Raw genomic sequence first — 27,863 nt, forward strand, 5'->3', positions numbered from 1 at the left:
AATAATAATTCTTTTTAAAGCCAGCAAGCAGCTACAGACACAACTGAAAGGAGACAGAAAAAAAGGCGGGGGGAGATTAAAGACACATCCTTCATACACAATGAATACAGAGCTCTATTAGCATTCTCCCACCAACATGTCATGGGAGGCGTAGCTTTACATGCGCTCAGGAGTACTCTCTGTTATTGTGCAGAGAACAAGACAGCATTCGGGGTAATGATGTCAAATCAAACACTGGCACTGTATTGGCACTGCTGAGTTCAGAGTCTAGAGTTTGGTCCCTTACTTCAGTGGGGCTTTGCAGCCAGTTGTGCTGGATTCCACACGTGAAGTAGATAACAAACCCAATCAACATCCATACACCAAGTGTGGCCCAGGTGGAAGCTGACATCTGCATCATAAGGAAAACATTCACAAAGATGCTCAGGAGTGGAAGGAAAGGCACACCAGGGACCTTAAAGGGCAGGGGAGTGCAGCTCTGTCGCTGTCTCCAGATGACCCCAGTTATCCCAGTGATGAGCACCAGGAGCAGCACAACCACTGTGATCGGCACTGGGTCTCCAGAAAGCAGACTTGGCCAGTGGACCAGCACCAGGCAGAGGAGAGTCAGCAGCAGAACAAGCAGTGAGGAGCAAACATAGACAATGCAGCCAGAGAGTGGAGTGGGGGTGGGGCTGCCTGGAAAAAAGAGTTTTTGTAGAGTAAGCTTCTCTGCTGCAGGTGCAGTCTCCTCCTGCCCCGGTGTTTGATTTCCCCCAATCTCCTGCATCTGCACTTCATTTTCCCCCTTCTTCCTCTCAGGCTGATACCTGACAATGAGAACACAAAAAGCCATCACAGAGTGAACTAGCAGGGTCCCAACTGACACGAGGTGCAGAAAATCATCAAGTCTGAAGAAGAATGCTATCATTGCTGCAATAATGCCAGAGATCACAGTGATGACAAACATACAGGCGGCAATATGGATTTTGGCACAGACAGGGAAAAGGAGGCCATCCTTTGCCATCACATATATCAACTGAGCTTCGGAGAACATATAACCCAAGGGTCTGAGAGAAAGACTACAGGGGAATACCAAAGCTACAGCATAGTAGGCAGGGGCCCAGCCAATATGGAGAAAAGCCTCAGGCAAGGTGCTCCCAGGTCGAATCTTATAGTAAGGAACCATAAGTGTAAGGGCTGCAGAGACACCAAAATACACCAAAACACAGATGAGCAGTGACATCACAATGCCCATGGGGATGGAACGCTGGTAGTTCTGGGCTTTTTCAACTCTGGTAACAATGTGATTGAAACCTATAAATGCATAGAAACAGGTAGCTGATCCATGGAGAATCCCAGGAAAGCCAAAAGGCACAAATCCTCCAGAGCCCAGAGGGCCCAAGCTAGAAGTGCCATTGAGTTCATCCTTTCTGTAGTCTTCTTCTGTGAGCTTCCAGTTGTGCAGGTCCCCCTTAATGAAGCCAGAGATGATGACAAAACTGAGAATCAAAAGTCTCACCAATGTGACCACTTTGGTTAACAGCATCAAATCCCTAAACCTCAAAGTCAGGCATAGAATGAGCAAAATCACAGGGACCCCAATAAAGAAGCCTAGATTCTTTACAAGGACCTGGGGAATATGCAATAAGATGTCTTCACTAGTGGCCTGAGAGATCTGGTACCCAAACATGTCAAAAGCTAAAATCCAGGCCAAGAACATATTGGCTGTATCAGCAATATAGGAGAAGATGAGGTTCCAGCCAGTGATGAAGGCCCAAATTTCACCTACAGTGACATAGGCATAGAGATATGCAGAGCCAGAAAGGGGAATCCGGACACTAAGCTCTGCATAGCACAGTCCAGCCAACCATGAAGATAGGCCAGCCACCAAAAAGCAGATCACAATGGATGGTCCTGTTTGATTACCAGCCACCTCACCAACCAGGATATACACACCTACACCCACTGTGCGGCCCACACCCAGGGCCACTAAATCCAGAGTGCTCAGGCTTCTGTCAGTGGCAGTCTTAGTCACTTCTTTCTCTAGCATTCGTCTGCGTACCAGCTTTTGACCGAATCTGTGAAGTGGCTGACACAGCCTTCTAGCTGGAATTGAAGAGGATTCCATATCAGAGAGCTGTAGCAAGTTCAGGTTGCTGAGTGTCTCAGATCAGGTTTGGTGAGGCTGAGTTAAGTGGAGTTGGGTTGGGGTTGCTGAGTTCCATCGCTCAGGCTTCAGGCTGCTGCTTCATATTTTTCTTATATGTGCTGTTGCTCCATACGCCTTAGTAAACAATAAGTATTTACTGAACAATGGCGTTCAACAGTGCTCAGAAGTAATATGTCACCTGTTGCAGCCCAAGTATCACAGAAACTAAGACCAAAAGACATCAAAGAAAAATTAACTGGCAGGGTACCTGGGTGGCTCAGTCATTAACTGTCTGCCTTCAGCTCAGGTCATGATCCTGGGTGCTGGGATAGAGCCCCACATTGGGCTCCCTGCTCAGCAAGGAACCTGCTTCTCCCTCTCCCACTCTCCCTGCTTGTTTTTCCTCTCTTGTTGTCTCTCTGTCAAATAAAAAAATAAAATCTTTAAAAAAAAAGAGAAATGAAAACCAACTGGCTTTTCCCCAGGAAAGTGTCAAATACCTCCCTACATTCTCCTGTTGTGCACACCAAAGGACATAATCCTATTTGAGTTCATCTAAGTCAGGTAAGTTCATGTACTAATTAAGCTATAAGATACAACAGGGCAGGTTGCGACAGAAGATGGCGGAGAAGTAGCAGGCTGAGACTACTTCAGCTAACAGGAGATCAGCTAGATAGCGTATCTAAAGATTGCAAACACCTGCAAATCCATCGGCAGATCGAAGAGAAGAACAGCAATTCTGGAAACAGAAAAACAACCACTTTCTGAAAGGTAGGACTGGCGGAGAAGTGAATCCAAAGCGACGGGAAGATAGACCCCGGGGGGAGGGGCTGGCTCCCGGCAAGTGGCAGAGCAACGGAGCACAAAATCAGGACTTTTAAAAGTCTGTTCCACTGAGGGACATCGCTCCAGAGGCTAAACCGGGGCGAAGCCCACGGGGGGTCAGCATGGCCTCAGGTCCCGCAGGGTCACAGAACGTGTCACAGAGCTTGCGGGTATTGGAACGGGGAAGCTGGCTAAAGAGACAGAGCCGACAGTAAGCTCACAGCTCGGTGTTACCTTGAACTGGTCGCAGGCTCGGTGAGCTCGGAGTGTGGCCGGAGGTCAGGCAGACAGGAGTTACTGGGCGCTGTTCTCTGAGGGCGCACTGAGGAGTGGGGCCCCGGGCTCTCGGCTCCTCTGGGCCGGAGACCAGTAGGCCGCCATTTGTATTCCCGTCCTTGGGAAATACGTCTCTACGGAAAGCGCTCAGGGAACAAGAGCTCCTGAAAGCAAACCCGAGTGGATTACTCAGCCTGGCCACTGGTAAGGGCGGTGCAATTCTGCCTGGGCAAAGACACTTGAGAATCACTATAACAGGCCCCTCACCCAGAAGATCAACAAGAAATCCTGCCAAGATCAAGTTCACCTACCAAGGAGTGCAGTTTCAATACCAATGAGAGCAGGAGAATTCCAGAGGAGGAGAAAGCAAAGCACAGAACTCATGGCTTTCTCCCTGTGATTTTTTAGTCTTGCAGTTATTTTAATTTTTTTTCTTTTTCATCTGTTTTCTCTTCTTCTGCTAAAATTTTTTTAACTTTTACCCTTTTCTTTTTTAATGTTTTTAAACTAATTTATCTAATATATATATATTTTTTCTTTTTTATACTTTTCTTTATTCATTTTCTATTTTTTTTCCTTTTCTTTCTTTCTTTCTGAACCTCTTTTTATCCTCTTTCTCACCCCTCACGATTTGGGATCTCTTCTGATTTGGTTAAAGCATATTTTCCTGGGGTTGTTGCCACCCTTTTAGTATTTTACTTGCTCCTTCAAATACTCTTATCTGGACAAAATGACAAGGCGGAAAAATTCACCACAAAAAAAAAAAGAACAAGAGGCAGTATCGAAGGCTAGGGACCTAATCAATACAGACATTGGTAATATGTCAGATCTAGAGTTCAGAATGTCAGTTCTCAAGGTTCTAGCCAGGCTCGAAAAAGGCATGGAAGATATTAGAGAACCCTCTCGGGAGATATAAAAGCCCTTTCTGGAGAAATAAAAGAACTAAAATCTACAAAGTTGAAATAAAAAAAGCTATTAATGAGGTGCAATCAAAAATGGAGGCTCTCACTGCTAGAATAAATGAGGCAGAAGAAAGAATTAGTGATATAGAATACCAAATGACGGAGAATAAAGAAGCTGAGCAAAAGAGGGACAAACAGCTACTGGACAACGAGGGGAGAATTCGAGAGATAAGTGACACCATAAGATGAAACAACATTAGAATAATTGAGATTCCAGAAGAAGAAGAAAGAGAGAGGGGAGCAGAAGGTATACTGGAGACAATTATTGGAGAGAATTTCCTTAATATGGCAAAGGGAACAAGCATCAAAATTCAGGAGTTTCAGAGAACCCCCCTCAAAATCAATAAGAATAGGCCCACACCCCATCACCTAATAGTAAAATTTACAAGTCTCAGTGACAAAGAGAAAATCCTGAAAGCAGCCCGGGAAAAGAAGTCTGTAACATACAATGGTAAAAATAATAGATAGGCAGCAGACTTATCCACAGAGACCTGGCAGGCCAGAAAGAGCTGGCATGATATATTCAGAGCACTAAACGAGAAAAACATGCAGCCAAGAATACTATATCCAGCTAGGCTATCATTGAAAATAGAAGGAGAGATTAAAAGCTTCCAGGACAAACAAAAACTGAAAGAATTTGCAAACACCTAACCAGCTCTACAGGAAATATTGAAAGGGGTCCTCTAAGCAAAGAGAGAGCCTACAAGTGGTAGATCAGAAAGGAAGAGACAATATATAGTAACAGTCGCTTACAGGCAATACAATGCCACTAAATTCATATCTCTCAATAGTTACCCTGAATGTTAATGGGCTAAATGCCCCAATCAAAAGACACAGGTTATTAGAATGGATAAAAAAAGAAAACCCATCTATATGTTGCCTACAAGAAACTCATTTTAAGCCCGAAGACACCTCCAGATTTAAAGTGAGGGGGTGGAAAAGAATTTACCATGCTAATGGACATCAGAAGAAAGCAGGAGTGGCAATCCTTAGATCAATTAGATTTTAAGCCAAAGACTATAATAAGAGATGAGGAAGGACACTATATCATACTCAAAGGGTCTGTCCAACAAGAAGATCTAACAATTTTAAATATCTATGCCCCCAACGTAGGAGCAGCCAACTATATAAACCAATTAATAAAAAAATCAAAGAAACACATCAACAATAATACAATAATAGTAGGGGACTTTAACACTCCCCTCACTGAAATGGACAGATCATCCAAGCAAAAGATCAGCAAGGAAATAAAGGCCTTAAACGACACACTGGACCAGATGGACATCACAGATATATTCAGAACATTTCATCCCAAAGCAACAGAATACACATTCTTCTCTAGTGCACATGGAACATTCTCCAGAGTAGATCACACCCTCGGTCCTAAATCAGGACTCAACCGGTATCAAAAGATTGGGATCATTCCCTGCATATTTTCAGACCACAGTGCTCTGAAGCTAGAACTCAACCACAAGAGGAAGTTTGGAAAGAACCCAAATACATGGAGACTAAACAGCATCCATCTAAAGAATGAATGGCTCAACCAGGAAATTAAAGAAGAATTGAAAAAAATCATGGAAACAAATGATAATGAAAATACAACGGTTCAAAATCTGTGGGACACAACAAAGGCAGTCCTGAGAGGAACATATATAGCAATACAAGCCTTTCTAAAGAAACAAGAAAGAAAAAAAAAAGAGAATAAAAGAAACAACTGTTTCTAATAAAATGATAAACCCCTGGCCAGACTTATCAAAAAGAAAAGAGAAAGGACCCAAATAAATAAAATCATAAATGAAAGAGGAGAGATCACAACCAACACCAAAGAAATACAATTATAAGAACATATTATGAGCAACTATACACCAGCAAATCTGACAATCTGGAAGAAATGGATGCATTCCTAGAGACATATAAACTACCACAACTGAACCAGGAAAAAATAGAAAACCGGAACAGACACATAACCAGTAAGGAGATTGAAGCAGTCATCAAAACTCTCTCAACAAACAAGAGCCCAGGGCCAGACAGCTTCCCAGGGGAATTCTACTAGACATTTAAAGAAGAATCAATTCCTATTCTGAAACTGTTCCAAAAAAAATAGAAATGGAAGGGAGACTTCCAAACTTATTTTATAAGGTCAGCATTACCTTGATCCCCAAACAAGACAAAGATCCCATAAAAAAAAAAAAGAGAATTACAGGCGAATATCCTTGGTGAACACAGATGCAAAAATTCTCACCAAAATACTAGCCAATAGGATCCAAAGGTACATTAAAAGGATTATTCTCCACGACCAAGTGGGATTTATTCCAGGGTTGCAAGTTTGGTTCAACATCCACAAATCAATCAATGTGATACAATACATTAATAAAAGAAAGAACAAGAACCAGATGATACTCTCCATAGATGCTGAAAAAGCATTTGACAAAGTACAGCATCCCTTCCTGATCAAGCTCTTCAAAGTGTAGGGATAGAGGGCACATACCTCAATATTATCAAAGCCATTTATGAAAAACCCACCGCAAATATCATTCTCAATGGAAAAAACTGAAAGCTTTTCTGCTAAGGTCAGGAACACAGCAGGGATGTCCATTATCACCACTGCTATTCAACATTGTACTAGAAGTCCTAGCCTCAGCAATCAGACAACAAAAGGAAATTAAAGGCATCCAAATTAGCAAAGAAGAAGTCAAACTATCACTCTTCGCAGATGATATGATATTCTATGTGGAAAACCCAAAAGACTCCACTCCAAAACTGCTAGAACTTGTACAGGAATTCAGTAAAGTGTCAGGATATAAAATAAATGCACAGAAATCAGTTGCATTTCTCTACACCAACAACAAGACAGAAGAAAGAGAAATTAAGGAGTCAATCCCATTTGCAATTGCACCCCAAACCATAAGATACCTAGGAATAAACCTAACCAAAGAGGCACAGAATCTATACTCAGAAAACTATAAAGTACTCATGAAAGAAATTGAGGAAGACACAAAGAAATGGAAAAATGTTCCATGCTCCTGGATAGGAAGAATAAATATTGTGAAAATCTCTATGCTACCTAAAGCAATCTACACATTTAATGCAATTCCTATCAAAGTACCACCCATCTTTTTCAAAGAAATAGAACAAATAATCCTAAAATTTATATAGAACCAGAAAAGACCTCGAATAGCCAAAGGAATATTGAAAAAGAAAGCCAAAGTTGGTGGGCATCACAATTCCGGACTTCAAGCTCTATTACAAAGCTGTCATCATCAAGACAGAATGGTACTGGCACAAAAACAGACACATAGATCAATGGAACAGAATAGAGAGCCCAGAAATAGACCCTCAACTCTATGGTCAACTAATCTTCGACAAAGCAGGAAAGAATGTCCAATGGAGAAAAGACAGCCTCTTCAATAAATGGTGTTGGGAAAATTGGACAGCCACATGCAGAAAAATGAAATTGGACCATTTCCTTACACCACACACAAAAATAGACTCAAAATGGAGGAAGGACCTCAATGTGCGAAAGGAATCCATCAAAATCCTTGAGGAGAACACAGGCAGCAAGCTCTTCGACCTCAGCCGCAGCAACATCTTCCTAGGAACATCGCCAAAGGCAAGGGAAGCAAGGGCAAAAATGAACTATTAGGATTTTATCAAGATCAAAAGCTTTTACACAGCAAAGGAAACAGTTAACAAAACCAAAAGACAACTGACAGAATGGGAGAAGATATTTGCAAACGACATATCAGATAAAGGACTAGTATCCAAAATCTATAAAGAACTTAGCAAACTCAACACCCAAAGAACAAATAATCCAATCAAGAAATGGGCAGAGGACATGAACAGACATTTCTGCAAAGAAGACATCCAGATGGCCAACAGACACATGAAAAAGTGCTCCACATCATTTGGCATCAGGGAAATATAAATCAAAACCACTATGGGATATCACCTCACACCAGTCAGGATGGCTAAAATCAACAAGTCAGGAAATGACAGATGCTGGTGAGGATGCGGAGAAAGGGGAGCCCTCCTACACTGTTGGTGGGAATGCAAGCTGGTGCAACCACTCTGGAAAACAGCATGGAGGTTCCTCAAAATGTTGAAAATAGAACTGCCCTATGACCCAGAAATTGCACTACTGAGTATTTACCCTAAAGATACAAACATAGTGATCCAAAGGGGCACGTGCACCCGAATGTTTATAGCAGCAATGTCCACAATAGCCAAACTATGGAAAGAACCCAGATGTCCATCAACAGATGAATGGATCAAGAAGATGTGGTATATATACACAATGGAATACTATGCAGCCATCAAAAGAAATGAAATCTTGCCATTTGCGACAACGTGGTGGAACTAGAGCGTATCATGCTTAGCGAAATAAGTCAAGCGGAGAAAGACAACTATCATATGATCTCCCTGATATGAGGAAGTGGTGATGCAACATGGGGGTTTAAGTGGGTAGGAGAAGAATAAATGAAACAAGATGGGATTGGGAGGGAGACAAACCATAAGTGATTCTTAATCTCACAAAACAAAGTGAGGGTTGCTGGGGGGAGGGGGGGTTGAGAGAAGGGGGGTGGGGTTATGGACATTGGGGAGGGTATGTGCTTTGGTGAGTGCTGTAAAGTGTGTAAACCTGGCGATTCACAGACCTGTACCCCGGGGATAAAAATATATTATATGTTTATAAAAAATAAAAAATTTAAAAATAAAAAAAAGATACAACATGCCATGAATATACTGTGCAGTTATTCATATACAGGATATGCTGTATATGAGCATGATTTATGACACATTAATTCACAGACTAGTGGACCTTGTTACAATAACAGAATCATTTTTTAAATATCATCTAAGTTTAGAATACAAATATTGCTTCACTGGTCTTAAAACCCTTACCCTATGTCCCCTGGGTGGCTCAGTTGGTTAATCATTTGCCTTTCCCAGGGTCTTAGGATTGAGTCCTGCTTCAGGCTCCCTGCTTGGTAGGGAGTCTGTTTCCCCCTCTGCCTCTGCGTCTCTCTCTCTCTCTCTCTCTCTCTCTCTCTGTCTCTCATGAATGAATGAATGAGTAAAATCTTTAAAGAAAGAAAACAAACCCTTAGCCCGACATCAGATAGCCAAGGGTCAGGTGGCACTTTGCCACCCCTTTCTCATTCTGCATCATCATTTACCTGTATTGATGGCCAAGAATGTACAGTCTTCCCCTTCCCTTTATCCACTTGGCCCACAGAGGCACTGTGAACAGAGATGAAGAGGAAGAAAGGGGCCGGTCCTTCATAACCACCTGCAAGAAGGAGAATACCAGGCTATCTGGAAAGGAAATACTGGAGAAATGGTGTCAACAGCCAACCCAGGGTCCAGGACTGAGATGGGAGGGGAGCCAGGAAGGTAGTTTCGTGAATTCCAAAATTCAGTACCTCTCACCCAAATAATCCAAGAAAAATTCACTATAATTTTCATGTCCTCAGCCATGAGAGTGTGATCCAAAGGGAGAAAAATAAGTTATCTAGCTCAGAAGCTCATGACCAAAACAATTCCTTTGTTTCCTCCTCTCTGGGTTCCAGGAGAGAAGGTGAATTCACTTCTTTAGACAGTCTCCTCACTAGCCACATTGTGCTCTATACACACCCTGTAATGTCAGCTGCCAGGGTCCTGGAGAATCTGCCCTGTTCTGTGAGCTTGTATTAAAACATTCACTTGTAACTCCCTATTAATTTTTCAGATGGAGTTATTTTTAACTCATTCAAAACGTGCTCTCAGTATGCCAAATATATTTTCTCAATGAAGGAACTGGCGTGAGAGTCCTTTTCCCCCTCCTCTCCTGCTACATTCAAATGGTTTCCTCCTCAGGGGAGAAAGGGTCAGAACTAATAATTAACAGCCAAGCCCCACAAAGGAGTAGTGAAGAACGGAGAAAAGAAAGACACGCATCCCACACTGTCCTCCTTACTCATGCTTTGGTTTGAGAGAATTTTAAGAAATATTGTCAGAGTTTTTTAAAGATAGAAAGATCAAGTCAAAATTGAGAAGTCATCTCTATAGTGATCAAAAGGAACCATTTTGATCTACTTCTGTCTACTAATCCATCTCTCCAGACTCCTTATTTGCCACTTACCAGCTCCAATGTTATGATTTACCAACAATAATGTGTGAGAGAGAAGGAGAGCCAATTCTTCACTCATGGAACCTGTCTATACTAATAAATGTTATTAAAGTGTCCCCCACCAACCCCCAGGCTTCAAACTCTTCAATGGTTCCCCACTGCCTTTCCTTCATAGTCCCTCCTTCCTTCATAATATGACTTGAGCTAATTTCTCTAGCCTCATCCCCTCCCCAGTTCCTGCTCCAGCTGCAAATTTCTACACTCACCCTGTTCCCTTGCCTTTTGGCCCCTTCATGTAGCCAAACCCCACTTCTCTGTCAGTTCCCCACTTAGAAGTTACTTTCCTGGAAATCTCCCCTTACCCTTATGTTGCCCTTCCAATGTGCTCTCATAGCACCTGGCTCCCCCCATGTGCCATTGATACTAAGGTATCTAAATTCCAAGCCAGCTGCTCGTCTCCTCCATCAGACTGATGAAGATGCTCATAAGTATTTGTTAACCAAATAACTACACTGAGAAGGGAAACCCAAAAGAGCACACAATCTAGAATTCTTATCTACTTGAGTTTGAAATACATATTTCGTAGCCAAGCACCTTTTATAATACTGGCTCAGGTAAAGATACGGATGGTATCACCTTCCTTGAAGAAGGCAATCAAAACAAAAAATTTGAGTGGAAAACCTTGACTACACATCATTCATGGCAGCTATAAGCCACACATAAGTGATAAAGAATTGCTTCCTTTTGAGGATGCTTGTTTTAAAAATATGAGAATGTCTTGGGTTATAGCAACTAATAACCCATACCCAGTTAGAGAAACTTCATGTTCAGGCCCTATAATCCAGGCAGGATGTCCTTAGGCAGAGGTTCTCACTTTGGGGGACAGAGGGAGGCATAATGAAGACACCTGGGGACATTTTCAAACTTCAGATCCTTTCCCTAGGAGATTCTTGTCCACTAACCCTGCACTACCCATGACTGCTCTAAACCACACAAGTGACAAAAAACTGTACTCAAGTTCAAGGGGAAGAGATTCTAGAAGTTTCCTTTACAGGAAAGCAGCACAGTTGACTCGTTAAGAGTAATGCTCTTCAGGTAGACTGTTCAGGTTCAAATTGCACCTCAACATACCATCTAGTGACTCTGGACTAATTAGTTCTCCTCTTGGGGCTTTAGTTTCCACAGTAGTTGAATAGTCAAGTAAATATCACCTAGGATAGTTGTGAGGAGTAAGTGAAATGATGCCTATAAAGTTCTTATTTCAGTGTGTAGCAAACAATATGGACTTAATATAACTTACCAAATATTTAATATTGAAATCTGATCCAAAGTCCGCCAAAGTTGATAATACTTAGTTTTTATAAATGTTTAGCTTCAAAATCATCCACTAAACAGTCAATCCTGTTAGCCCTCATGAGACAATGAAATTATTAACTAATTAATTAATTAATCATATATTCCATATAATTTTCCCTGAAATTCAAAGGACTGTAACTGGATACCTTCAAACATGCTGGTCCTAAATATGTGGGGGTCCTAGGCTCACCAAGTTAGACTAGGAATCAAAAAATGCAAGGCTCAAATACAATGATGATGATGATCATGATGATGATGATGGTAAGTCTCTTTGCCTGCAGATGCCTCATCTTATTTCTGGAACAAGTAGTTCTGGGTACTATAGATGTAAGAACAATGAATACTATGGCAGAATTCTGCATGTGAGGTCCTGACCCTTCCTCATGACTACATGAACTCGGGAATTTGCTCACTCTCTCTAAGCTTTGGTCTCCTCATCCTCAAGGGACCTCACCTGACCTCCTTCATTGGAGCAGCATGAGAATTCAGTGAGGAGATAAAAATCATCACACACTGTTGGTGGGAGTGTCACTTGGGCACCATCCTGAAGCATTAACCCAGTGGAGTTAAGAATGCACACACCCTCCCATCCTGCAATCCCTCTCTGATGTGCACACTCTAAAGAGACTCTCTCCTGAGTCCATAAGGAGTCCATGTGAGCACATTCATCACACAGGATTGTTTGTGGTGGCTGGAAGTGGGAGCTGTGCCAGTGACTATTTCTAGAGGAATATATAAGTAAAATGTGCCATGTGTGCACAATGAAATGCTACACAGCAGTAAGAGATAATAAAGCAGATTTACAGATGGCAATTTGGATAGATCTCAGAAACTATGTTAGGTAGCAAAAATAAAGATGGAATGAAGTGTATTGCACAATGCCTTTTTTTTTTCTTAGATTTTATTTATTTATTTGAGAGAGAGCATGAGTGTTGGGAGGGACAGAGGGAGAGAGAGGAGTAGACTTCCCATTGAGCAAAGAGCCAAGTGGACACTTGGGGCTCCACCCGAGGTCCCTGGGATCATGACCTGAACTGAAGGCAGGTGCTTGACACACTGAGCCACCCAGGCACCCCTAGCACAATGCCTTTTGTGTATATTTAAAAGACAACCAAAAAAGTTGTATATTTGTCACGGATACATATATATCTGTTAATGTCAGGATATACCTCTATTCATTTTCTTCCACTGGTTTCCCTTTTCATTCAGAGTACAGCTGAAGTGTATATTTACAATGACCTACGAAGACCTAAAGTATTTGTCACTGACCCTGATACCACTTAACCTTTGTTTCTCTCTCTTGCTACTCATTTCTCTCTAGGCACTGGCTTCCTAACCATTCTGGCCTCCTCACATACCAGGTAAGACCCTACCTCAGGGCCTTTGCACTGGCTGTCCTCTATAAATGCATCACTTCTGGCTCAGGTAGGCACATGGTTGCTCTCTTAACTGAATTTGGTGAATTAGCAGGATTATTCAGGCCTTCCTGAATCATCACCCACACACAACTGCAATTTGCTCCTAACCACAGAAAACAGACCTGATCCCCAGCCCTTCTTTTTTTCCCCGAGTACTTATCACTATTTAAGATACTGTATGTTTTACTTATTTATTTATTCATGATTTGTCTCACTGAAAAAGACTGTAGGTTCCAAGAGGCAGGGAGCTTTTTTTTTTCCCCCACTCTTTTGCTCCTGGCTGTATTTCCCATACCTACAATTGTGCCTGACACATAGTCATCATAGTATTTGTTGAATGGATGAGAATATATAACTACACATACAGAGCATGGACTGGAAGAGCATTTGTTAAATACATTAAAGCAAGTGTCTCCAGTGAGAATAGGGAATGAGAATAGAGATAAGGATGAAGGGGAAAATAAATGCACTAAAAAGGGGCCTGACCAGAAGTGATGGTGCAAACATGCCATGACTGATGGAGGGACTGACTCCACTCTGTGCACTGCAGGCCCAACATGGGAATTTTGGGAGATAATATGAGAGGACCTGGTACAGAACCTGATAAATGGCAGACATTCAGTAGATTTAATGGGAAGGGGAACCGGAATCCTGTGTTGGTCAGGATATGGAGAATACAAAGAAGGAATACCAGCCAGCAAGAGAATTCACAACAAGGGAAGATGGGGCACCCCTCCTGTTCCCTCTGAGCCCATTTCCCTTTTCCCAATTCCTCTTTTGCCATCAGGCCTTTTGACTGTCTTTGGAGAATCCTGTAGTTGGCACAAAGGATGCTTTTGCTGTTTTTTTTTTTCTTTGTGGTGTTTGTTTGTTTGTTTTGTTTGTTTCTTAAGAAGCAGAGAAAAGACCAAACAGAGGTGAAATAGGAGACTAAAACATGTACACCATGTATTTCAGGAGCATTTCCTGGGGAAGTTTCCTAATGGGGCCCTGGGTCTATGAATCTCAGTTTCATTAGTAAATGATCTCTCCCAAAGGAAGTGCTTATTCAGGGGATGTGCTTAAAAAAATGCAGAGTGTGCTGAGTGAAATAAGTCAAGCAGAGAGAGTCAATTATCATATGGTTTCGCTTATTTGTGGAGCATAAGGAATAACATGGAGGACACGGGGAGATGGAGAGGAGAAGTGAGTTGGGGGAAATCGGAGGGGGAGACAAACCATGAGAGATTGTGGACTCTGAGAAATAAATTGAGGGTTTTGGAGGGGAGGGAGTTGGGAGGCTGGGTGATCCTGGTGGTGGATATTATGGAGGGCACGTATTACATGGAGCACTGAGTGTAGTGGACAAACAATGAATTCTGGAACACTGAAAAGAAATTTAAAAAAATAAATAAAAATTTTTTTTAAATGCAGAAGGGTTCAGGGAACATGAAGCCAGCTTGCATGAATTCTATAATGGCTGCTGCTCCCCCTCCCTCCTTTCTTCACTCTGTGTTTCTCTGTGTCTGAGCTCCTTCCAAACACCAAAACAAAAGTCCATTCCATGTTTCCCAGAAGAACACCTGTCAGGTCCAACAATCCATCCATAAAATTGGATGCTATCTTCCTTTCCCAGCCAGCCTCACCCACTCTCCGTTGTCCTGGAGGTCATTGTGTTCACTCCTCCATCTCTAGGAAGGCTACTATCCCTTTCAAAACATTTCTCCAAGGCACTAAGTTCCATGGCTACCCTGGTAGGGAGTTAACACTCCTACCATCAGGAAGTTGGCCTTGTAGCTCCTCCTGAATAGTTTCAAAGGTAGTTTGGACACCAGTTGTTTTGCTAGAAGCTTTAGAAGGACTTGAGAGAGAGGCTAATGAGGCTATTCAATAATTATTTTCAAGTTCCCAAAGTTACAGAGAAGTGGACATTAAATGAAACATCTCCAGAGATTATAGAAATCCCTTTGTATCCAAGCACTGCTCTTTCCTGGTTCCCAAAATATACCAATGATCTCATTTTCCTTAAAATTTCAGACAATGAAGCTCCAGAAGCAATCAAATCAGTGGCTTCCAAACAAGTATAGGGTCTTTTGGACAGCTGAGCTTCCCCAGAGTTTCTTTTTCTTCTTCTTTTTTTTTTTTCAGATTTTATTTGCTTATTTGACAGAGAGAGATCACAAGTAGTCAGAGAGGCAGGCAGAGAGAGAGAGAGGGAAGCAGTCTCCCCGCCGAGCAGAGAGCCCAATGCGGGACTTGATCCCAGGACCCCGAGATCATGACCTGAGCGGAAGGCAGCGGCTCAACCCACTGAGCCACCCAGGCACCCTTCCCCAGAGTTTCTGAAGCCCTAATTCAAGCATCCTTGAACCTCTGATAGGGGGTAATCAGAAATATGAGAGTACAGGCTTTGAGTTCAGGGTGAGAGCTTCAAATTATAGTAAGTATGGTGCATGCATATGCCAACACTTCCTTAGTGAAAACAGGTCAGAATACATATGAAAAGGTAAACAGAACGAAAGCCACCATAGGGCCCGTGGGTGACTGAGTCATTAAGCATCTCCCTTCTGGTAAGATCATGATCCCAAGGTCCTGTAATCAAGCCCCACATCGGGCTCCCTGCTCAGCGGGATGCCTGCTTCTCCCTCTTCCACTCCCCCTGCTTGTGTTTCCTCTTTCACTGTCTCTCTGTCAAATAAACAAATAAGTAAATAAACTCTTGAAAAAAAAAAAAAACTGCTGAAGGAAAAAAAAAAAAAAGCCACCATGAAAACGGGGGCTGTGTATCGCATATCCAAGGGTAGAAAAAATTATCCAACAAAATTAAATGAAAAATGGAATCTTCACATTTTCTCTTTCTGTTTGCATCTTCTCTAGAAGTCTGTGTCCAATCAGGGTCATTTATTTATTCATTCAACAAATATGTTGGCCCTATTTATTCAGTACTATAGATAAAGCAGCAGAAAAAAAACACAAAAATCCCTCCACTCAAGTTACTTACATTCCTGCAGTAGGAAAGCAAACAAAAAACAAAAAAAGTAATGGAAATATATATTGCGCTCGATTTGCAGCTAGCGCTGTAGAGAAAATGAAAGTAAGAAAAGGTTAGGATGTCCTCAGAGTGGGTTTTATGATTTTAAAATGTGTGGTTCAAGACAGCCTCATGCTCACACTCTTGTGCAGCCGTCATGACCATCCATCTCCAGAACTTGTTCATCTTCCTCAGCTGAAGCTTTGTACTCATTAAGCAGTAACTCCCCATTCTTCCCTCCCCACAACCCCTGACATCCACCATTCTACTTCGTCTTTATCAATCTGACTACTCTAGGTGACTTATAAGTGAAATCCTACAATATGTCCTTTTGTGACTGGCTTATTTCACTTAGCATAATGTTTTCAAGGTTCATCCATGTTGTAGCAGATGTCAGAATGTCCTTCCTGTCTAAGGATGAATAATATTACATTCTCTGTATGTCCTCCATCTTGTTTATCCATTTATCCACTGATAGGCATGTGGGTTGTTTCACAGATTAGCTATTGTGCAAAATGCTGTTATGAATATGGGTGTACAAATATCTTATGGAGTCCTTGCTTTCAAATACTTGGAATATATATCCAGAAGTAGGATTGCTAGATCACATGAAAGAAGTATATTTAATTTTTTGAGAAATTACCATACTGTTTTCCACAGTGGCTGTACCATTTTACATTCCCACCAGCAATGCACAAGTATCCCAATTTCTCCGCATCCTCATCAACGCTCATGTTCCTTCATTTGGGGTTTTGTTTTGTTTTGTTTTTGATAGGGGCCATCCTAATGGGTTTAGAGTGGTATTTGGCTAGTTTTGTGGAATAAAAATGAGGCCTGTGGGGCCAGGACACAGTGAATGAGGGAGAAGCAGTAGGGGATGAGGACAGAGAGAAAGCAGGAAGCCAGATCCTTCACTTAGGGTCTGAGAGTCACTGAGAGGACTTCGGCCATTACGTTTGGTGTGATGGAAACCCTAAAAAAGTGATAGATTCACATGTTTTCTATCAATTTTCATGTTCTCAGAGCTAGATATTGGGCTCTCAAACTAAGGAAAGGACTCCTCCCAAGTTTGAAAATACGGCGTGGAGACAGGTTTTACAGATCCCTCAATAGATGGTGCTTCTGACAACACATTGAGGGCTGAACAAGCTTCCATCTGTCTCCCTCTCCACATGCCAAAGAAGAGATGCCATACAGCCACCCATGGGGGAGTGACATGATGGGCTGTTTTCACTGAAACTGTTTGGTTTATGGATAAACTCTGGGCAGACTTCACAGGTTGCCTCAAGTCATAGTCCCCAACTCATTTCCCATCTCTGTGGGCTCTTTGCACAAGTCCTGGGTTACTTTTAACCCTTCAAACATGTATAATAAAAATGGGGGTAAGATCTAGAAGAAGGCTGCTCTTCCTCCTCTCCCCAAAAAATGAACAGACCTAAAAAAAAAAAAATGAATAGATCTAAGGGGCAGGGAAAGTCTTAGGTCATCCATCCATGTGTTCATTCAATAAATACTATGCACCTTCCAAATGCCAGTGCTAGTGCTTGATGCTACAGGCACAATGGAGAGGGAAAAGGCCCGTTCCCTGCCTCCATGGTACTCATTGTTGTTAACATATTCTCATAAAATTCCTGCCAAAAATGTGTGAGCTGAAATCTAGTGATAAAAACAATCAGTTTACAAAACAACTTTCTACATAAAGTTGACTTTCTATAAAACAACTGACCTACGCTGTTCAAAACTGTCAATGTCAAGAATGGCAGGTTGAGGGCCCCTGGGTGACTCAGTTGGTTAAGTGACTGCCTTCAGCTCCGATCATGATTCTGGAGTCCTGGGACTGAGTCCCACATCAGGCTCCCAGATCCATGGGGAGTCTGCTTCTCCCTCTGACCTCCCCTCTCATACTCTCTCACTTTCTCTCTCAAATAAATAAATAAAATTTAAAAAAAAAAAAGAATGGCAAGTTGAGGATCTGTTGCAGATTAAAGGAGAATAAAGAGGACAATGAGATACAATGCAGAGCCCTGGACTGTACCTGAATCAGGAAGAGATATTTCAGGATTTAAAAAAAATTGGAAAATTAACAAACTTTGAATATGGACCATATTTCATAACTATATGTTCACACATAACAAATATTGGAGAGACCAAACAAATATGGCAAAATATTAAAAACTGACCAATCCTGGGGGGAATAAATGGGTATTAATTGTACTATCCTTAAAACATTCAGAGTTTTGATATTTTTCAAACTAAAAATGGAGTAGGAAAATAAGAATGTCCCTTTTGTAAAGGTTATGGATTCTCCTTCCCTGAATTCTCTTTATAAACAAGTTTGCCATCACTTTTGGTTAGAACAAAATCCCACCCAACATAATCTCACCCCAAATCAGGGACTTTAGATCAGAGTGGGTGGGAAAATAGAACTCCTTTGTCTTTGATTTACAACCAAAATTGTCAGCAAAATTCCCTGAAAACCACAACACTGGCTCATGTTATTATGGTCATAAAAACTTCATACTCTTACTGTCATTTTGTGGAACTAACACAAACTAATAAACCAATAGGCCTGAACTCTAAGAGGCATTGGAGAACATGAGCAGAGGCTGGAAGCAGAGAAAAATGGTATCTGGCAAATAGGGAGTACAAATATATGTGCAAGACTTAGAGCTATGGACAGAGGGGTTAAAGAGAAAGAATTTAATAAGTTACAAGTAATGCACAGATGTGATTTCATTGAACCCCCATAACAACCCAGTGAAATAGTATTATTTTTCCACTTTATAGACTGAGAGGTTAGACAACTGTCCCAAGCTCATACAGCTAGTATAAAGAAAAGATGGACTTTCAGCCTGGTTTTTTCTTACTTCAAAGACCATGTTCTTTCTCCTGTGGCACTCTACCTCCACAAAAAGTCAAGACTCTAGGGCATGACTATTAAAGGAATATTTGAGCCAGTTCTTATCTTTCTTTCCTGGTAGCCCTCTGCTGATGTTTTTCTTTACTTCCAAAATACATACTGATGTGCCAGAGCTGTAAGTCCTGGGACCATTAAATCTGAAAGTTCTATCTAAACAGTGTCCTACTAAAATCCAAAACCTAATCTAGGGCCAAAATATCTCTGGACTATCTTTTAATTTTTTAATTTAAATTCAATTATCCAACATGTAGTACATCATTAGTTTATCAGTTGTGTATAACAGCCAGTGCTCATTACATCATGTACCCTCCTTAATGTCCACCACCCAATTACCCCATCCCCTCATCCACCTCCCCTCTAGCAAACCTCAGTTATTTCCTATAGGTAAGTGTCATGGTTTTTCTCCCTCTCTGTTACTTCCCATTCAGTTTCCCCCCCCCTTTCCTTATGATCCTCTGCACTGTTTCTTATATTCCACATATGAGTGAACCCATATGACAACTGTCTTTCTCTTATTGACTTATTTTTCTCAGCACAATACTCTTCAGATCCATCCACATCTATGTAAATGGCAAGTATTCATCTTTTCCGACGGCTGAATAATATATTGCAAATGTACCACATCTTCTTTATTCATCCATCTGTCAATGGACATCTGTACTTTTTTCATAGTTTGGCTATTGTGGACATTTCTGCTATAAACATTGAGGTATAGCTGGCCCTTCAGATCACTATATTTATATCTTTGCGGTAAATACCTACTAGTGCAATTTCTGGGTCATAGGGTAGCTCTATTTTTAACTTCTTGAGATATCTCCACACTGTTTACCAGAGTGGCTATACCAGCTTACATTCCCACCAACTGTGCAAGAGGCTTCTGCTTTCTCCACATCTTTGCCAACGTTTGTTGTTTCTTGTCTTGCTAATTTTAGCCATTCTGACAGGTTGTGAGGTGGTATCTCGTGGTTTTGACTATCCTTTTAGATGCCGAGAGAGATTCCAAAGGATTCCTGTACCTATGCCAATGGTTCCCACATATGGTTTTACAGCTAATTGTAATTCTTCCCTGCAACTTTAGCTTGTCTCCTTTTGCTTGGCTTTTAGTAGAAATAGAGGATAATCAATCTCTAGAGGCCAAATATAAGTCATTCTCCCAAACTTCCTTTCATTATCCTATTGTTTCTACATTCTATTTCAAATACGTTCTAGTCACTGCCTCAGATTTAAGAAGAAAAAGAACCATGTTCAGTGCAGTTAGAATGTGCTAAAGGGAAAAAAAATTGAAACCTTGATTCACTGCACAAAGGAAGGTGGGGTTGGAGCAGACATTTTCTAAAATGTGAGTCCAATAGTGGGAAGATAGTTTCAATTTCCCTGAAAATCTAAATACCTCCTGGTTTGGTCTTCCCAAACCTCAGCAACCCATGGCTTCCAGATGGTACTGGCACACATCATTAGTGAACATCTGTCACAAAAGACAGCCCAGCTGGACCAAAAGAGGATAGGAAGGCAGATGGTGCCAGTTGAATGAGGGTAGTTTAACAAAACATCTTTTTAAGCTTCCTGTTTTACTTGGCCATTTGCGCCCCAGACATGGCTGCCAATCAGGAGCAAATAGAAATGTTTCCGAGAAAATAGCAATCTCCTCTCTGTGCCTAATCCAGAAGAACCTATATCAGAAAAATTCCAGCTTACCAGTCACTCCAAAATGTGATACCACATCCCACAGCTATAACATCAGAGTAAAGCTGGTAAATAGATTTCAGCTATGTCAGATTGATCATTCTGGCTTGACTATTGTTGACAACCAGAGTTTACCTAGTAGAATATATGATAGGTACTAGTGTTCTGCATTTTGACCCATATCTGTGATCAACTCTAAGCTTACAGCACCTAGGACATTGTTAGTATTTCTTAATCAAAGATGGAAAAAAGCACAAAGAACAATGGGTATCAGGAATCAGTAAGACATCTTTGTCTATTTTTTAATCTCCTCATTATTTTTTTAAAGTTATTAATGAACATGTACTTGAGATAAGAAATAATTGGTATTCTGAACACACTATTAGCATAGGAAGATCAACAGAGAAGATAAAGGATTGCCTCTATATTTTGGTTTCAAAAAGAAGAAAATCACAAATATGTCCAGAAATGAGAGGACTGACAAAGCTGCTTTTATGAATCCTAATTTTAATCGGGAAATTGCATAATAATTTGGAATAAATCTAAGAAATTCTGATTGAACTCATTGGTTTCAGATATTTGGGGGTCACCAACCTAGCCCTCAATTCAATTCAAATGAAGTCATATAGACATTTTGCACCTTGTTCACACTAGACATCTATAATTCCTATAGTTTGCAAGCTCCGGATATCCAGGTCCAGCCTCCTACCATGCTCCTTGGTCCACCCCTCTGGTCCATAAATTTGGTAACTCTAAACAATGAGATCCTCTCAGCTCTCACTCAGGTTTACCCAGCAGCCATTACAGAGTGCTGCCCTTGAAGCAGGACAAAGCCCTAAATCAAATTCTTTTTGATCACTACATTGCACCACATAACTGAAATGTGAGTGCTGTCTCCTTCTGGAAAATGACACTTTCCTCAGGTCCTAAAAAGACATACAAATGCAGACATGGACATACACACACACACACACACACACACACACACACACACACACACACACGTACTCATAACCAGACCTGTTCTCTTTAAACCCAACTTCTTTTCTTTAAGTAATTTTAAAAAGATTTTATTTATTCATTTGACAGAGTGAGAGAACAAGCACAAATGGGGAGGGGCAGAGGGAGAAGGAGAAGCAGGCTCCCCACTGAGCAGGGAGCCTGATGTGGGATTTGATCCCAGCACCTTGGGATCATGACCTGAGCCAAAGGCAGATGTTTAACTGACTGAACGACCCAGGGGCCTCTAAATCCAAAATTCTAAGATTGTATTTCTAAATCTTCTCACTATTCTTCTACCACTAACTCCTACCACTAACTTTTCTGTGGCTCCTGCTCAAACAGGACAAATCTTTCCCCACACATGCACATCTTGCTGGTATCAACATCAGCTCTCACACAGACTGTCCCTCCCTACCTAGAACATGCTCTCTTTCTAAACCCTGTGTGATATGACTCTCCTTCTGGAAGTGTTGGTCATGCCTACAGATAAATATCTGATCTCTCCAGTATGCTCTCCTGTCCCCCACTCTCCCCTTATTAAGGTCCACTGGTAAACTCACTGTCCTAGAACTCAGCACTGGGAAAACACCCAGTTAGGGAAAAGGGCAGAAGTAGTAGGTGATGAGCTGGCGCCCAGGAGCAGAGCTTCTGTCTGATGACACTCTCAGCTTGCCTTTCCTTTCCCAGCAGAAGCCCGAGGTAAAAAGAGTTAACTGGCCACAGCCAAGGAAGTATCCCAGGATGTACAGCCCAGTTTGGAGAAGCCAGAGTCTGACACAGGAACTGAGGTCAAGTCTCTTTCCCCACAATGAAGGGAAGGTACAAAGGAAGTAACTCAAGTCAGCCAATTATGGTTTGCTCCAGTGTCATCTCCTTGATGTGAAACAGCTGAAGAGACAACACAGAATTTTATTACTTTCCCTGCTTTACTTTATTTGGAAAATAAGTCACCTAATGCTTTGACATCAGGCAACATGACACAACACTCAAACTGCAATAACTACATGTAAGGATAGCTTGCAGAAGGGAGGAGTGTACGATAGTCAATTGATTGAAGGGTGTGTGGAATAGGATTTCACTTGTTTCAGGATGATAGGGGACTGAGTATCCATGAAGTGCCCTTATATTGTAAGCTCTCAGAGAAAAGAATTTTCTCTATTGTTATCATTTTTTAGATACTGTCTGTAAATAACTATACAGATGGGTCTGGTGTAGTTTAGGTTGGGTCTAAAGTGAGAAACTGGATTGTACCTCAAGTTGAAACCACAAAGCATTTCTAAATGAGAAAGAATAAATCCAGTCTAGACTAAATCCAATCCAAATTCCAAGTAAGAAAATTCCAACACGGCTCTAATTTTTTGCGCAAAAGAACTCAATCAAATACAACATTTTTCTCCCCCTAAATTATCAACACCACCACCATTACACCCAAATCATCACTCACTCAGTTATGCACAGTGCAAATAGAAAATTCTCCCTCCTGGGAAGGAGTGGAATGTATAATTAAGGGAATTTCACGAACACCCCTGAAGCTGCCAAACTAAATAAAAGATACATAAACTATGAACCAAGAAGGGTATTCCTCAATCAGAAATGAACAGTCAAGGCAAGGGCATGTCAAAATCCCAGATGACTTCCTAGTTGATGGAAGGTAGGAGTAGGAAGGACCTCATATTCCAGTGCTGGTAAGACTAGCGAGTATCTTCTCTGTACTCTGCTCTGGTCAGTCTGATAAGGCTACATGAAAGGTGAGGAATTATCCCATCTTGGCATTGTGTATAACTGTTTCCCAGGAAAACATCAATTCAAGCTACATCTTCAGTTTGAGCCATGATCCAATAAATAGAGCCTCTTTAGGCCTTCCTTCTATGGCCCCCACCAAAAACACAAAACAAGATCCACCACACCTTGAACCAGTAAATCCATTTTACCCAAATAGATGGAACCAATTGAATATTAAAAATTTTAAAATATTTTAAAACTATTTTAAAATATTTAAAAAATAAAAATATTAAATATATAGATATTACCAAAGGTCTAGATACTAAACCACAATAATAATTATTATTATTATATTTAATATTATGTAATACTATTATAGTATTATATTATTAGATAATAATTATATTATATAGTATATATAGTATTATATAATATATATTAAATAATATAATAATAAACATAGTAATAATTATATTTATATATAATTATTTATGCCATTTATATATAATAATTTGTTTATATATTATTATATAATAATTTATTTATATATTATATATAATAATTATATATAAACTATAATATAATAATTATTATATTTATTATTTTCAGTTTTGGTCACTGCAGGAAAGGAAAAGAGAGAGATACGATTGCAGTAGTAGTAAATGTACAATTTCTCCCCTGAGGAAAGAGAAGTATAGGTCAGATAGCTTCCCTGAAACATCGGAAAGAAAGCTGAAGTAATCAAATTCAGCCCCTACTAAAGAAAACAAATATCCAGGGCACCTGGGTAGCTCAGTAGGTTAAGCATCTGCCTTAGGCTCAGGTCATGATCCCAGGTCCTGTGTTTGATTCTCCACATTAGGATCCCTGATCTGTGGGGAATCTGTTTTTCCCTCTCATTCTGTGCCTCCATCTGCTTCAGTGCTCTCTCTCAAATAAGTAAATAAATAAATAAATAAATAAAATCTTTAAAAAAAGAAAATAAATATCCAAATTTATCTTCCAGTAGTCTTCTGAGAACTTCACCAAATGAATCACTTACCAGGCATCCTCCAACCTATGATATTACTTTATACTGCATTCTGTTTGCATATTATTCGGGTGCGTGGATGGCTCAGTGGGTTAAAGTCTCTGCCTTTGGCCCTGGTCATGATCCCAGGGTCCCAGGATCGAGTCCCACATCGGGCTCTCTGCTCATCAGAGAGCTGCTGAGCTGAGAGCTGCTCCCCTCCACCGCCTGCCTTCCTCTCTGCATACTTGTGATTTCTGTCTGTCAAATAAATAAATAAATAAAATCTTCCAAAAATAAAATAAAATTAGATAAGAAAATCAGGGAGATATCTTCAGCAGCTGTAAAAATAGATACTCAGTTCCTTGAGCCTGGAGGAAGAAGCCCCTCAAATTCTCTCTGGTGATGGGGGACCCCCTTATCACACTGTACTATTCTGCAAAGTCCACACCAATGTCCTCTTTAAGAAGACATGACACAGAGACTTTCAGACTTTCCAGTGAGAAATGAGGCAAAACATGGAGGAGGCAGCAAACCAGATGGAAGAATCTTCACTGATTCAAAGAACTTGTCTAGACCAAACGGAATTGATTAGAGCCAAACTGAAAGCGACCAGGGATGATATTCACAATGTTAGGGCAGAGCTGAAAGCTACCAGGGATGAGGTTCACAATGCTCTCAATGAGTTCCAATCTAATCTAAATTCTCTAAAAGCTAGGGTAACTGAGACAGAAGATAGAATTGTGATCTGGAGGACAGACAAATAGAAAGGATTAAGAGGAAGCCTGGAACAAACAGCTTAGAAGCCACAAAAACAGAATCAGGGAGATAAGTGATGCCATGAAACGTTCCAATGTCAGAGTTATTGGAATCTCTGAAGGGGAGGAGAAAGAAAGAAGTCTAGAATATATAGTGGAACAAGTTCTTCATGAAAATGTTCCCAGTCTCGCGAATGGAACCAGTGTTCATGTACTAGAGGCAGAAAGGTCTCCACCCAAGATTACAGATTGCAGAAAAACATCAAGGCACCTGATAGTCAAATTGAGGAGTCATAATTGTAGATATAATCTCTTGAAAGCCACTAGAAAAAAGAGGCTCCTTACTTACAGAGGAAAGCCAATCAGAATAACGTCAGACCTGTCCACAGAGACCTGGCAAGCCCGAAAGGGCTGGCAAGATATATTCAGGGCACTAAATGAGAAGAACATGCAGCCAAGAATACTTTATCCAGCAAGACTGACATTCAAAATGGATGGAGAGATAAAGAGTTTCCAAGACCGGCAAGGCTTAAAAGACTCTGCAACCACCAAGCCCACACTGCAGGAAATATTAAGGGGGGTACTATAAAAGAGGAAAAATCCTAAGAACAGCATTGAACAGAAATATAGAGACAATCTACAGAAAGAAAGACTTCAAAGGTAACACGATGTCAATAAAAACGTATCTATCAATAATCACTCTCAATATGAATGGCCTAAATGCACCCATCAAAGAACTTGTCTGTACTATGTGCTGGGTGGGCCCTGTGGGAGAAACAAAAATGAAGAAAGCGAGCTCTATAACAGGTCAGAATGGAAAGACTAGGAAGGAGGGCAGGGCAAAGAGGTGAGAAGAGTGCTGAAGAAGTGCCAAGGAACAATCCCCCTTAACTCATATTTTCCTCAGCAGAGGTGAGAACATTTCTGGTCTAGAGGAGAAAAGAGTGTAGGCCTCCAAATCATTCTGACCACAGCAACGTCCCTGTCTTTCCCAAACTCACAAAACTTCTGGTGTGTGCCCCCAATCCAAAGTCTATCTCTGGCACCATGAAATATCCTCTGCTGAAATTCCACAGGGCTTGACCAGCCAGAGGCATTCCAAGCCCAAACTTCCTCTATGGCTCTGTCTCTGTTTTCGTGACAACTCTAAAAACAGGAGAAATCACTTACCTATGGGCTTTTTCTGCCTTAGAGGAGAACGATCTGAGAAGAAAGTGCAAGTCAAACCCAGGGAGGGAGAAGGAGCTTGGCCAAGCAGAGTCAGGACTTGGAGTGGAGCTCAGCCTGTGGCCCCTGGGAGGCAGGGCCCTCAGGAGGTGGGGTCATGGGCAGGAAGGGCCCTGGTAAGGTGGGGCTTGTTGGGAGGCACTGCCATTGGGGAGGTGTGGCTTCTGGGAGGTCTAGGCTATGGGAAGTTCTTTAAACAAAGAAAGAAGCGCCCATTAGCCCCTCTCTCAGGTTTCTCTACCATCACCATCTGTCCCTGTCCCCTCACTCATGTTTCCCACCAGTCCACAAATAAAACTAAAAGGGAACTGGCTTAAGCTTCCCCATGAGGGATTCCTGAGACAGTCACTCAGCATCCCTAGCACACCCTAACTGACTATGCATTGAGCACTGTGCTGTCTGAAGTAAAGAAAAAGATAGAGACCCTGCCTAGAGAACTTGCAGCTCTAGACATTCAAAACATCCAAGATTCTGAAACAGTGACCGAAGGAAGGTACCTCCTCCTTCCAGGAACATTTGTCTTCAAACACAGGCAAGATTTCACAGAGATGGAGAAGACCTACTTAGAGAACCAGGGCTGAATGCATAAGTGATGGGGCCAAGAAGCCATGAGTCTCAAGGGAAAGGGGGCACTACTGCTTCTACTTGATACTGCTGACATGCCTCTAAACCCTAAATTACAAGCTCTAAAGACAGGGAAGGATGCGGAGGCAGGGGAGAGAAGGATTGCAGCAGGACTCTAAAGGGACAGAATCTACACTAACTATACAAACACGGAGCATTGAAAGTGGAGTAGAAAGAATTGTTCCTGATTTCAGAAGAACCTCCTACAAATCACACTTCCCCTGCCCTAACACATCTGCAGGAGGCCTGGACCAAGGGCACTAACTGAGCACCTCCTGTGTTCCAGGTGCTGTGCTAGGTAGGAGAGGAGTGGCCCAACCAAGACTACAGAGCCAGAATTCCTAGAGGCAAAGGGGGCAGGCAGGACTGGAAGTATGGCTTTCAAGACAGAACAGTAGGGAAGGTGCATCTGGGTGTTTAATGTGTCTGTTCCATCAGTCCTGGGCTGTCTTCCCTTCCCTCAAGCTAAAATTTTCCCAAATGTGGCTCTGCTTGCCAGAAAGAAGGGTGAGTGCTGGGGGAGAGCTTCCCTGTCCTTGTATCTGATCCCAAGTGCAATCCCTTCCCCTTTCTTGAGGTTTTTTTTGCTTGTTTGTTTAAGTAAGCTCTATGCCCTTCATGGGGCTTGAACTCAGGACTGTGAGAACAGAAGTAATCTCTTCTCTCTCCCTGTGTTTTCACTGCCTGCTGGGTAGAGGGTGGAGGTTGAAGGAAATACCAGAGCCCCCAGATAATCACCAGGTAAGGAAAGTAACTGAACCAGGGTTGGGGGGGGGGTGCATAGGATGTAGAGCTGGGACAATAAGTCTCTCTTGGAGGAGGGGTACAGAT

General features: G+C 41.5%; 1 protein-coding gene across 5 annotated transcripts; it reads right to left on the reverse strand.

Annotated features, from left to right (window-relative positions):
- Position 1: 1 nt before the first annotated feature.
- LOC116593356 (cationic amino acid transporter 3-like) lies at positions 2–27,630 on the reverse strand. 5 transcript variants are annotated; one of them, XM_032347502.1, is made up of 2 exons: positions 26,352–27,630; positions 2–2,266 (listed from the first exon to the last, which is right to left on the reverse strand). In XM_032347502.1, exon 2 carries the CDS (start codon positions 2,108–2,110, stop codon positions 167–169), a length of 1,944 nt encoding a protein of 647 aa, XP_032203393.1. In that variant the 5' UTR covers positions 2,111–2,266; positions 26,352–27,630; the 3' UTR covers positions 2–166. The 5 variants fall into 5 exon arrangements, with proteins under 5 accessions (XP_032203393.1, XP_032203396.1, XP_032203397.1 ...); XM_032347505.1 differs by lacking the exon at positions 26,352–27,630 and adding an exon at positions 9,097–9,121; XM_032347506.1 differs by lacking the exon at positions 26,352–27,630 and adding an exon at positions 6,128–6,138.
- Positions 27,631–27,863: the final 233 nt, after the last annotated feature.

This window comes from Mustela erminea, chromosome 6, assembly GCF_009829155.1.
Source record: "Mustela erminea isolate mMusErm1 chromosome 6, mMusErm1.Pri, whole genome shotgun sequence".
Classification (NCBI taxonomy): Eukaryota; Metazoa; Chordata; class Mammalia; order Carnivora; family Mustelidae; genus Mustela; species Mustela erminea.